Raw genomic sequence first — 11,862 nt, 5'->3', positions numbered from 1 at the left:
CCCACACTCCCCTTATCCCCCCGAAACCCTAACCCACAGCTAACCCCACGCACTCCCCCCTCCCCACTCTCCCCGATTCCCTTCTGGATCGGGGCAGCCACCGTGGCGCCCAGCGCCCTTTGCCTGCCCTGGTGCTCCGCCATCGCCAGGCGCGCGCTGGCCCTCAACTCGCAGGTGACGACCTCATCCTCTCTGTTCTGGATCTGGGCGCCCCGGGCGCCCTAACGCCGTCGCCAACCACCGCCACCTCACCGACGCGGCTCGGCGCTGCCCCGCCGTCGCCCACCTCCACAACCTCCCTCTTGCGTGGATCCGGTCGGGGGCAATCGACGCCCCCAACGCCCTACACCGACGCCGGACCACCCCCGCCGGAGCCACCCCGCCACCCGCCGTCGTCGGCGCCGCCTCCCCGACTACGTCACTCGTCCCCATCCTCCTCCTCGCCGGACACCATCGAGCCACGCCGCCCTCTTCGCTACAACGAACGTGAGCATGCCTCGTGCTTCCTTTCTGCCCTCCTGTGGTGGCCGTGCCCCGCTCCTACCGCTGGTCGCCCCTGTCTCGCGTGTCGTCGCCTTCCGGACGCCTCCTCCGCCTGCGGCGTGCCGGCGCTCTGCCACTGGCTCGGTTGCGCCCGCAACCGCACCCGCTGGCGCCCAGCGCCCGTAGCCCCGTGCCCGCTTTGGCTCCCTTCGGGCCACTGACTGCTCGGGCCCAGCACCCTGGCCTTTAGAACAAAAAAAGAAAAAAAATCAAAATCAAAATAATAAAATTAGTAAAATAAATAAATAATTAGTTAGTTAATCAATTAGTTAACTTAATTAAATTGGTTTAGTTAAACTAACTAATTAGTTAGCCTAATTAATGAAGTAATTAGTTAGGTGAGTCAATGACAAGGGGGCCCCACCCCCTGTTGACCAGTCAAGGGTTGACTGGTCAACCGGGACCCCCTGGCCCACCTGTCAGCCACTGGTACACTTCCGTGTACCCTGTGCTGGGTGCCCCTAGAAATTTAGTTTTTATTTTCGAATTAATAATAAATCCAGTAATTCCAAAAATCAATAAAACTTTAGAAAATCATATAAAATAAACTATAAGTCGGATGAAATTACTTTGTACATGAAAGTTGCTTAGAACGACGAGACGAATCCGAATACGCAACCCGTTCGTCAGCCACGCGTCCCTATCATAGCAAACCTGCAACATTTCACCTCCGGTTCATCTGTCTGAAAACGCGAAACCCCGGGGCTACTTTCCCGGATGTTTTCCCCCTTTGCCGGTATCACCTACTACCGCGTTACGACACACCTAGCACCGTTGTTTGCTTTGTCATGCATCGTCATGCATCTGTTTGAAATGAATTTACTGTTTCTCCCCCTCTTCTTCTCCGATAGACCCCGAGACCGACGCGGATGCCCCTGAGTACGACTACATCGACGACGACCCCTCCTTCTTGCCAAAGCAAGCAGGCAAGCCCCCCCTTTGATCACCAGATATCGCCTACTCTTCTCTCTACTACTTGCATTAGAGTAGTGTAGCATGTTACTGCTTTCCGTTAATCCTATTCTGATGCATAGCATGTCATTGTTGCTACAACTGTTGATACCTTACCTGCAATCCTACATGCTTAGTATAGGTTGCTAGTACTTCATCAGTGGCCCTACATTCTTGTCAGTCTGCCATGCTATACTATCGGGGCGTGATCACGTCGGGTGTTGATCACGGGTAAATACATACATATATACATACTATACAGGTGGTGACTAAAGTCGGGTTGGCTCGTTGAGTACCCGCAAGTGATTCTGATGTGGGGGCTGAAGGGGCAGGTGGCTCCATCCAGGTAGTGGTGGGCCTGAGTTCCCGACGGCCCCCGACTGTTACTTTATGGCGGAGCGACAGGGCAGGTTGAGACCACCTAGGAGAGAGGTGGGCCTGGCCCTGGTCGGCGTTCGTGGTTACTTCACAATAACACGTTTAACGAGATCTGGGTATTTGATCTGAGTCTGGCTACTGGCCTATACGCACTAACCAACTACGCGGGGACAGTTATGGGCACTCGACGTCGTGGTATCAGCCGAAGCCTTCTTGACGTCAGCGACTGAGCGGCGCGCGCAGAGTTGGACTGGAATGCCTGCTCTTGTATAAGGGAGGCTAGGTCTGCTCACCGGCCGCGTATGCAACGTGCGGGTGTGCAATGGGCGATGGGCCCAGACCCCTGCGCCATAGGATTTAGACCGGCGTGCTGACCTCTCTGTTGAGCCTAGGTAGGGCTGCGACGTGTTGATCTTTAGAGTATGGGCATGACCTAGAAAAGTGTGTCCGGACAAAGGGGATCGAGCGTGTTGGGAAATGTGGTGCACCCCTGCAGGGAAGTTAATCTATTCGAATAGTCGTGATCTTCGGTAACATGACGACTTGGAGTTGTACCTTGACCTTATGACAACTAGAACCGGATACTTAATAAAACACACCCTTCCAAGTGCCAGATACAACCGGTGATCGCTCTCTCACAGGGCGACGAGGAGAGGATTGCCGGGTAGGATTATGCTACACGATGCTACTTGGTGAACTTACCCTCTACTGTCTTCTACATGCTGCAAGATGGAGGTGGCCAGAAGCGTAGTCTTCGACAGGACTAGCTATCCCCCTCTTATTCCGGCATTCTGCAGTTCAGTCCACATATGATACCCTTGTTCCATTTGATACCAATGCATACATATGTAGTGTAGCTCCTTGCTTGCGAGTACTTTGGATGTCTACTCACGGTTGCTTTGCTTCCCCTTTTCCCCCTTTCTATACCCGATTGCTGCGACCAGACGATGGAGCCCAGGAGCTAGACGCCATCGTCGGTGATGACTCCTACTACACTGGAGGTGCCTACCTCTACGTGCAGCCCGCTGACGACGACCAGGAGTAGTTTAGGAGGATCCCAGGCAGGAGGCCTGCGCCTCTTTCGATTTGTATCCCAGTTTGTGCTAGCCTTCTTAAGGCAAACTTGTTTAACCTATGTATGTACTCAGATATTTGTTGCTTCCGCTGACTCGTCTATGATTGAGCTCTTGTATTCGAGCCTTCGAGGCCCCTGGCTTGTAATATGATGCTTGTATGACTTATTTTATTTGTAGAGTTGTGTTGTGATATCTTCCCGTGAGTCCCTGATCTTGATCGTACACGTTTGCGTGTATGATTAGTGTACGATTGAATCGGGGGCGTCACACCATGGCAGCGGGGTCCTAATAGAAACTAAGAGATATTAATGCCTCCTTTTAATAGAGAACCGGACCAAAGCATTAGCACTTAGTGAATACATAAACTCCTCAAACTACGGTAATCACCGGAGAATCCCAATTATTGTCACCTAGGGGTATGTGGATCATACTCGTAATAGGTGTCTACAACTTGCAAGATAGGATCAAGAACACAAATATATTCATGAAAACATAATAGGTTCAGATATGAAATCATGGCACTCGGACCCTAGTGACACACATTAAGCATAGCCAAGTCATAGCAACATCAATCTCAGAACATAGTGGATACTAGGGATCAAACCCTAACAAAACTAAGTCGATTACATGATAAATCTCATCCAACCCATCACCGTCCAGCAAGCCTACGATGGAATTACTCATGCACAACGGTGAGCATCATGAAATTGGTGATGGAGGAAGGTTGGTGATGATGATGGCAACGAATCCCCCTCTCTGGAGCCTCGAACAGACTCCAGATCAGCCCTCCCGATGAAGAACGGGAGGCGGCGGCGGCGGTGGCTCCGTATCGTAAAACGCAATGAATCCTTCTTTATGTTTTTTCTCTTCGGATGTGAATATGTAGGGTTGGAGTTAGGGTCGGAGGAGGTCCAGGGGACCCACAAGGCAGGGGGTGTGCCCAGGGGGGTAGGGCGCGCCCTCCACCCTTGTGGTCTCCTGGTGGGTCCCCTCTGGTTGATTCTTTCGCCAGTATTTTTTATATATTCCAAAAAATATTCTCCGTAAATTTTCAGGTCAATCCGAGGACTTTTATTTCTACACAAAAATAACACCATGGCAATTCTGATGAAAACATCGTCAGCCCGGGTTAGTTCCATTTAAATCATGCAAATTAGAGTCCAAAACAAGGGCAAAATGTTTGGAAAAGTAGATGCGATGGAGACTTATGAAGGCGCGATGGCTGGCGCGGAAGGATCGGCAGGACGCGGGCGCGGCGGCAGGAGCTCGAGGCTAATGTCGACGAGCAGCCCAGGGCGGCAGTCCATCAGGTGTTTGAAGAAATGCTGGGATGGACATGCCCAAAATGCGTCTGCCCCGTGTTGGGCACACCGACTGACCCAAATGAAAAAGCAGATATAGATGTCCGTCAGCCGACCCAAACGGACAAAAAGCGAACAAAATCCGTGTCCATTTGAGTCACTGCGCTGCAGTTGCTCTTACTCCCCCACCATGGGAAGTCTTAGAGCATCTCTAGTCGCCCCCAACAGGCCCCCAGGGCGCCTTTTCACCGTCGGCGCCGAAAAAATGATCCAGCCCGCCCCTAGATCCTCGTTTTTTGCCGGTTTGGGCCGAAATTACAACCGACAAACCCAAGCCAAACCCAGCGCACCAGGGGTCACCTGGGGGCACCGGCTTAAGCGAAAAGGCGCGTGGGCCCGCGCTGTCGGTGACACCGGCCAATTTTCCCGCTGTTTCCCCCCTTTCCCTCCATTTTCCATCACCAACCCCCTTCTCCCCCGTCGCTCCCGCCATTCTTCCCAGATCCGCCCGCCATGCCACCGAAGAAGTATGCGCCCCCTCGCCTAGCCACCAATTTCGCTCAGCCAAAGAAGAGGAAGCCGAGGGCACCGATGCCAAGGCCCCGAGGCTTGACAAACGGCCAGTGGAAGGCCGACGTTGATCGTCGGGCGGTGGTCACCACCGATCAGCGGAACAGGCTCAACATGAAGAAGGTCGGGGACGCGGCGGTGGAGCAGGAGGAGGCATCTGACATGGGGATCACAAACCTTCCACCTCAACAGGCCGGCCAGTGCCCACAAGGCGCGTGGGGGAACCAACACAGCGTCGCGTCGCCAGCCAACTTCTCGCCTCCACTGTGGGGGTACGCGCCCTTGCCTGGGTACGTCGACGGCGACGCGCATGGCAGCTTCAACCCCAGCATCACCTTCCCGCATGGAGTGGCGCCGCACACGTCCCCCCGTCTTTAACCTCGACCAGTGCACTCCTTCCCCTGCATTCACCGCCGGCCTCAACACCGAGTACAGCTACTCGCCGCCGACGTGCTTAGGATCGCCTACACCGTGGGGCCCTACCCTTCGCTCACGGCTCGGCGCCATAGTTCAACAGCACCGACGTCGACACGGATGAGATCATCACGAACAGCTCGGTCGACACCGCTTCATGCCCCGGGTTCCGCACGCAAGACAAAACGCTGGACACCGCCATCGGCATGGAGGACAAGCACGACGATGTCGAGGAGGAGGTGGAGGAGGAAGAACCGGCGGAGCCAGCGCCCAAAGGGAGAAAGAAGAAGCGGGCGGCCAACGCCAGGCTAGGCGAGCCTCGCGTCAAGTGGACACCTAGGGAAGACGATTGCCTCGCCAAAGCATGGAAGACCGTCAGCATCGACCCGATCACCGGCGCGAATCAGAACCCGACACGTACTGGAGAAGGATTAAGACGGCGTTCGACAAGCGCAAGTTGGTCGACCCCTACTTCGCCAACATCCACATGGATCGCAGCGAGAAGGCCATGGCGAACCATTGGGCGACCATCCAGCATGCCTGCAACAAGTGGCATGGGATTCAAGAGGAGGTCATGGCTCGCCCGGAAAGCGGCGCCAACTTCGAGCGTCAGGTATGGCCATCGCTCGTTGGCCCAGTTCTTCGCCGTGCACTTCGCCGACACTTGTTCTTTGACTGTGCAGATGGTTCGGATGTCCGACATGTTTCGCCTGGACAACAGGGACCAAGAGTTCAAGTTTCTTCATGTGTTCACCAAGATCGAGTCGTGCGAGAAATGGACAGAGTGCCGGCTTGCTCTCGCCAAGGCCAAGCACGGTGTCTACAACCCGGACGCGCCTGCCTCGGCGGCGGTAGAAGGGCGTCCTGATGGCAACAAAATAGGCAAGGTGGCGAGGGACACGGCACCCACTGCCGAATGGCTGCAACCGTCGATAGAACAGTGGTCGTCGACGCCAAGAGCAACGCCGCCAAGAGGGAGGAGAAATCCGAGGCGAGGTGTTCAGCATTGATGACGAAGCAGGACGTCAAGCTCAACCTCCTCAGGACCAACGTCGCCCGAAGAAGAGGAACACCGACCTGGCGTTCCTGATGGGGGTAGACATGTCGACGATGGATGAGCAGGTGAAGGCGTGGTACCTGGTGGAGCGTGGCATCATCTTGAACCAGATGTCGGGACCGGCGGCGACCACTGCCCCTACGCCCACGCCCGCGACTACGCCTACGCCAACGCCTACGCCAATGCCGAGCACTGAAGTTGTGCCCACAACGCCGACGCCGACGCCGACCTCTCCCATCCCTACGACAGAGGAGCCTGCCATTTGAGTTCCATGTCTATGGTTCCTATCCTTTTGATCGCCGGACTTTGGCTATGTTCGATCGCCGACATGTGGCATGATGATCGTCGACTTGTGGCATGATGATCGTCGAATTTGTGTCTTTTTTGATAGCGGGAAAGAGAACTTTGAATTTTGTTGTGTTTGAGCGCCGAAACCTGGGGCGTAGCTGGAAACTCGATCCACCCAAGCCAAAAAAACCACCGGCGCAAACGCCCAAACCCCTTCGCCGGGTGCGCTGAGGGGCCAAACAGGTGGAGATGGCTCCTATATGCTGCTTAGGACTCCATGTCATCATCGCCGTGGCGGCCCTTCCGCTCAAACAGCGGAAATACTGTACGCACAGTGATCGGATAAGCTCTCCTATCTCTGGCAACGGGGGAGACGGAGAAATCAGAGCTGGCAATGGAGTCTACGCTAATCACGAGATTATCCCCCCTCCTCCCCTCTCCCTCCAAGTCCAGCCCCCTCTCCTCACCCCCCCTCGCCGGAGCGCGCCGCATCGCCTCCATTTCCTTCTCTTCCGTCAGCGTGTGTGGCGTCTTGCGTCCCCGCGGCGGCGTTACCTCGTCGGTCACCGCCGCAGCAGCGGCGCTCGGCGAGGCGGCAGAGCCCGGGTCTGAGGCCATATTGCTCGGTGTTCAGGTGCTCCTCTCGCCCCGACCACTAGTCTGAATTTCGAACATCCCGACTCTCCATTCTGTTATTATCTTCGATTTGCGCTAGAGGCCGAGAGGGTTAGGGCTCAGGCATGATGCGCTACTGTCTGGCTCTTACTTGCAGGGCATGATGTGCGACGGGTGCGCTGCGAGTGTGAAGCGGATTCTCGAGAGTCAAGTAGCCGTCTCTCTTTCACTTATTTACTACCGCAATTCTGCTTCATTTCCCTGGGGAAATCAGTTCTCCTGCATGGTTCGAATTTATTTTTTTTATGTCTGATCAAACCAATGGGTAGTTCAGCACAATAGGACAGTGCTGAACTATGGTTAATCTTCTTTTGTTCATTGCAATAATTGATGCCTATGCTCATATAAATTTTACTGAAGAAAAAACGGGAATGGATGAAACTGAAACAAAAAGAAACACAACATCGAACTGAGTTTGTGCATAGAATGTAAGAGGAGCAATTCATTGATGAAGCTTAAGTAATAAACTAGAGGTTAGAGAATAGGGATTGCCCAGATAGGTGTCCTCTTTTGCCTGCCTTCAATCCGAGCATGACCTGAAACCATATGGGTCTTAAGTTTTCATCATAAAAGACCATAAAAGTTTTAGTTGCTAGTCTTTGTATATTTGAAATTTCTGCCAGTGGTTGAGGGGGACGCCTGATCAGAAAGTAATGAATTGATGGGAGAAAGAAATTATCTCTTCATTTTTGCAATGCATTTACAGATTTATTTCGATCATGGCAGCAATGACTGGGTAGAGAGGGCAGCTGCCCATATGCTGAAAGCAACCGCTGTCATCTTGCTGAGCAAGGAAATGTATGGTTGATGTGGCATTTTGGTAAAGCAATTATCTGTATACGGATGTTAACTATATTGACTTGTCTAGATGTTTTCTTCCTATCATTCCATATTCCTGAAACCCTTTCTGTTTCTACTATTTATTTATTTATTTGATCTTTTGCTGCTGCTCACCATGGGCCACTCTTAATCCCTTCTTCAGCCTGAGGTTACTTCTGCTACAGTTGATTATAAGGAAGCAAGGGCTGTCGTGTGGACAACTCCTGATGTCAAGGTGGCAGAAGATTGGCAGAAACAATGTGGAGAGAAACTTGCAAGTCATCTTGGTACTTGTGGATTTGAGTCTCGCCCACAAGGTAAACTAATTGCTCGAGTTATTGTGTGACCTGCTCCAGAAAATATGGAAGTCTAGAAGAAATAAAGATCTATTCCTTGTCTGCTTGTGAACTATCGTCCAGACACAGAAGCACGTCAAAATATTATCATGTGCATCTCATGTAAACATTTGGTCAGTGATGTACCAAATTGGTGCAGAAGTATCCTAATTCAGTACTACAGTAATGCAAATTCTGATAATCCTTACAGGAATGGACTATCACTAAATATAGGCTGTATACACATCAACCAGGACCAAACTCGCTATTGGGTGTCCTTGAGCATGTTCATATCAACATTGTTAATGCACCATTATTTCTCCAGCTTTCTGAAATCGCAGTATCTACTATACTGTTATCAGCTGAACTAAAATTTAGTTTCTATCACAGGGTAAGGTGAAGCCTGATAAAGTCAACTCTGAGTCGTAACTGCTGCCGCAGATGAGCTATAAGCCCATGATGTTAACCAGCAGAGGGTACCTGATGCTCCATATTTGTGTGACTCAGTGTGAGCGTCTGTGAAAGTTGTCCTCTAGAGTTCTGGAAGTGAGATTATTATGTTCATGTTCTTATCTCTAGTGTATAAGCAATGTAGCTTGCCTTGCTTGTGAACTTCAACTGGAACATTCCATCAAACAAATTGCAAGTGTCATTACTACTCCCTCCATTCACAAATATAAGATGTTTTTTTACATTTATCTGAATCTGATGTATATAGACAATTTTGGTGTGTTTGTTCATTAATTTCCGTCCGTATGTAGTCCATATTGAAATGTCAAAAATAGCTTACATTTGTGAACAGAGGGAGTATTAAGCCAATCAGTTTGACGAAATGTTGAATTCGTGGTATGTCCGGCTGAACTTAGAATGAAGTGTGTAACGTCATGAAGATATTACAATTGAAAATTTTGAGTTGCTTAGCAGACGGCATCATATTATTTGTTACTCTCTATAGTGTGTTTAATGGAAATGTAATCTTTTTTTACTTCAAAAGGTTGTATATGTTGTTGAGAAGTCATCATAGTGTGGCGATAAGAATTTGTGGGGCATGATTTCAGTCATAGTATAACTTCATCATCTCTTCGTTAATTTTATTGCAATTGGAGAGATATGTGCTTCTTCGGTCTGATCATGGGGAGAATTTTTCGCAAATTTACATGTCACAACATTATGTATATTGGTAAAGTTTCCAGAAAAATACAACTTCTTAGTTGAATGTTTTCATTCAAACCTTTTTTGTTAACAAATTCATGACAGCCTGTTTGTTAACATTTGGGATAGGGGAATGAGAGTTGCATAAAGGGGTTTGTGGAGGGATTAGACGCATCCAGGATGGAGCCCTGCGCATGAATTACCAGGTCCCTCGTGGGAAGGAAAAAATCAGTGTGAGTTGAGGGAGCCAACTCTCATTCCTTCAAAGAAAAGGCATCCTTTCCTTTCCTACTTCATTTCTAAGTGACATTGCCTCTAATCAATCAGTGGACTTTTAATCTTCTTAACTCTCAACTCATATTCACCATCAACTCTAGTAGATTTGCTAAAAGCTATATTTGAGGAAATTTTTGTTTTGCTTAGGGGATTAAGCGTCATCTAGCATATCCCCCACAACTCCTCAAGTATAACCATCTCCCTACCCCCCCCCCCCTTACCACTTGTCTACAGCTTTCCTGCCCAACCCCGACACTACCATCGCTCGCCCCGCTAACGACAGACGTCGGACCTGAATCGTCGAAATGGATAGTCGCACCCTTGTCCACCCTCATCCAGGAGACCCACCATCGCCTGTGAATTTGGAGCCGCAAGGGCCAAAACGATGACACCAAGGGAACAATGTCTTTTGGTCACCGGCCGCTCCGCCGCCACCATCCTATCACTCTTGGCCCGTAGGCAAGCATGACCATCGGCCAATGTAGCAGACAACACGATTGCATTGGCGAAGAAGAAGGTTGTAGTCACCCCAACACCTCCCCATCCGCGTCCCCTAAAGTCGACGACTACTCCTCGGCCTCCTACAACCGAACGGCCCCTTCTCCACCCTGGTGGCTAAAGAGGAGACGGATTCAGGTGAGACAAGGAGTGAGGCCGACGTGCTCGAGGATATGCTCGCAAGGTAACTTTTTTTGTTGATTTGCAATTGCTCAATTGAATGATGCATGATTTGGTATTCATTGCTAGGTTTTTATTTGGTATTGTATTAAACAATTGAATGATGATGCGAACGATTTCATGGAACAATTGAATGCAAGCCACACACTCAGGCTCGAAGACATTGTAATGACCATGCCACTTAGGTAAGTGATGGCAAGAAATGTCGAGATGGTGGAGGAGGTTGAGGAGGTGAATGGGTTGGGCACAAAACATTGAAGAGGAGGAGTAGGTTGTGCGACTACGGCACCAAGGAAGATAAAGCTTCATGTGGAGCTCATATTAACATCTCTCTTGATGACACTGTCGGGGCGATAAAAAGGAGCGATTTTGGTGGAGTATCAAAGAGTACTACAATAGCAATGTGTTCGCCCCCTCCAACCGCACAATTGGGTTTATCACTCTCATCGTTGGAATGTGATCCAAGATCAATGCAAGACGTGTTTAGCTAGTCAACCTTGCGCCGCCAAGTGGCATCCCCAAGTATGAGTATGATCTCATCATACAACCTCTTAAAAAGTAAATGGACAAGAGAAATGCTCCAAAAGCATTTACTTTGCATCATTGCTACAATGAGCTTGTTGGAAATGATAAGTGGGGGAAGGAACTTTGAAACAACACCATGGAGGCAAAAGGCTCAACCCCCGAGTTAATGATGATGATGACTTTGTAGAGAACCATCCACTCCTCAAGTCCTGCTGGATGGAAATAAAAATGCAAAGCTGGCCAATAAGCATGGTGTTAGAGCATACAAGGAAGAGTTGATTGCGATGGTGGAGGTGAGAGGGTATTGGAGGCCGACCAAAAGGAAGAGAAGATGACTTGTTTCACTGAGATGAATATGAGATAGGAGAATAAATTGAAGGCCAAGTTGGCGGCCAAGGAGAGAAATATGCACGTACAAGAAAAAAAGACTCGAGATTGAGGAGCAAAGTCTTGCACTAGAGGTCGAGGAAAAAAAGAGAACAATTGGCGTTGAGGAGCGTAGGCTTGCATTGGACGTCGAGGAGCAAAGGAAACAAGAGGGTGGCCGAGGAACATGTCATCATGTGGATGTACGATAGCAATATGGACGATAAGTCAAGACAATATTGAGAGTTATCTCGTGGGGTCATCTTGGCTAAGTTTGATGATGGCAACAATGATGACAGGAGTGTGTGAGGTTGTTGTGAACTATGATGGCTTTTGGCCCACCATGTGTTTGATGGTTTTTGTTCCAAAAGCTATAATAATCTTTTGGCCCACCACATTTTGAAATCAGGAAAGGAATTTTGTTGGAGTTGCTCTAAAATTCCCATGAATGGAAGACG

The 11,862-nt window shown here is 50.1% G+C and overlaps 1 protein-coding gene across 2 annotated transcripts; it reads left to right on the top strand.

Moving 5' to 3' along the window:
- The first annotated feature begins 6,849 nt into the window (after positions 1 to 6,849).
- Positions 6,850 to 9,099, top strand: LOC125536203 (copper-transporting ATPase PAA1, chloroplastic-like). 2 transcript variants are annotated; one of them, XM_048699380.1, is made up of 4 exons: positions 6,854 to 7,212; positions 7,351 to 7,404; positions 8,236 to 8,389; positions 8,798 to 9,099. In XM_048699380.1, the coding sequence occupies exons 1-4, from the start codon at positions 6,973 to 6,975 to the stop codon at positions 8,800 to 8,802; spliced, it is 453 nt and encodes a 150-aa protein (XP_048555337.1). In that variant the 5' UTR covers positions 6,854 to 6,972; the 3' UTR covers positions 8,803 to 9,099. The 2 variants fall into 2 exon arrangements, with proteins under 2 accessions (XP_048555338.1, XP_048555337.1); XM_048699381.1 differs by lacking the exon at positions 7,351 to 7,404 and having other exon boundaries at positions 6,850 to 7,212.
- Positions 9,100 to 11,862: the final 2,763 nt, after the last annotated feature.

This window comes from Triticum urartu, chromosome 2 (genome assembly GCF_003073215.2).
Source record: "Triticum urartu cultivar G1812 chromosome 2, Tu2.1, whole genome shotgun sequence".
NCBI classification, from domain to species: Eukaryota; Viridiplantae; Streptophyta; class Magnoliopsida; order Poales; family Poaceae; genus Triticum; species Triticum urartu.
The sequence above is the reverse complement of the archived record's forward strand: the minus strand, read 5'-3'. Positions and strand labels throughout refer to the sequence as shown.

Coding starts and splice junctions, on each gene's coding strand:
- LOC125536203 (XM_048699380.1), top strand. CDS start 6,973: ATGGAGTCTACGCTAATCACGAGATTATCCCCCCTCCTCCCCTCTCCC. Junction 7,213..7,350: donor CCATATTGCTCGGTGTTCAG/GTGCTCCTCTCG, acceptor TCTTACTTGCAG/GGCATGATGTGCGACGGGTG. Junction 7,405..8,235: donor AGCGGATTCTCGAGAGTCAA/GTAGCCGTCTCT, acceptor TCCCTTCTTCAG/CCTGAGGTTACTTCTGCTAC.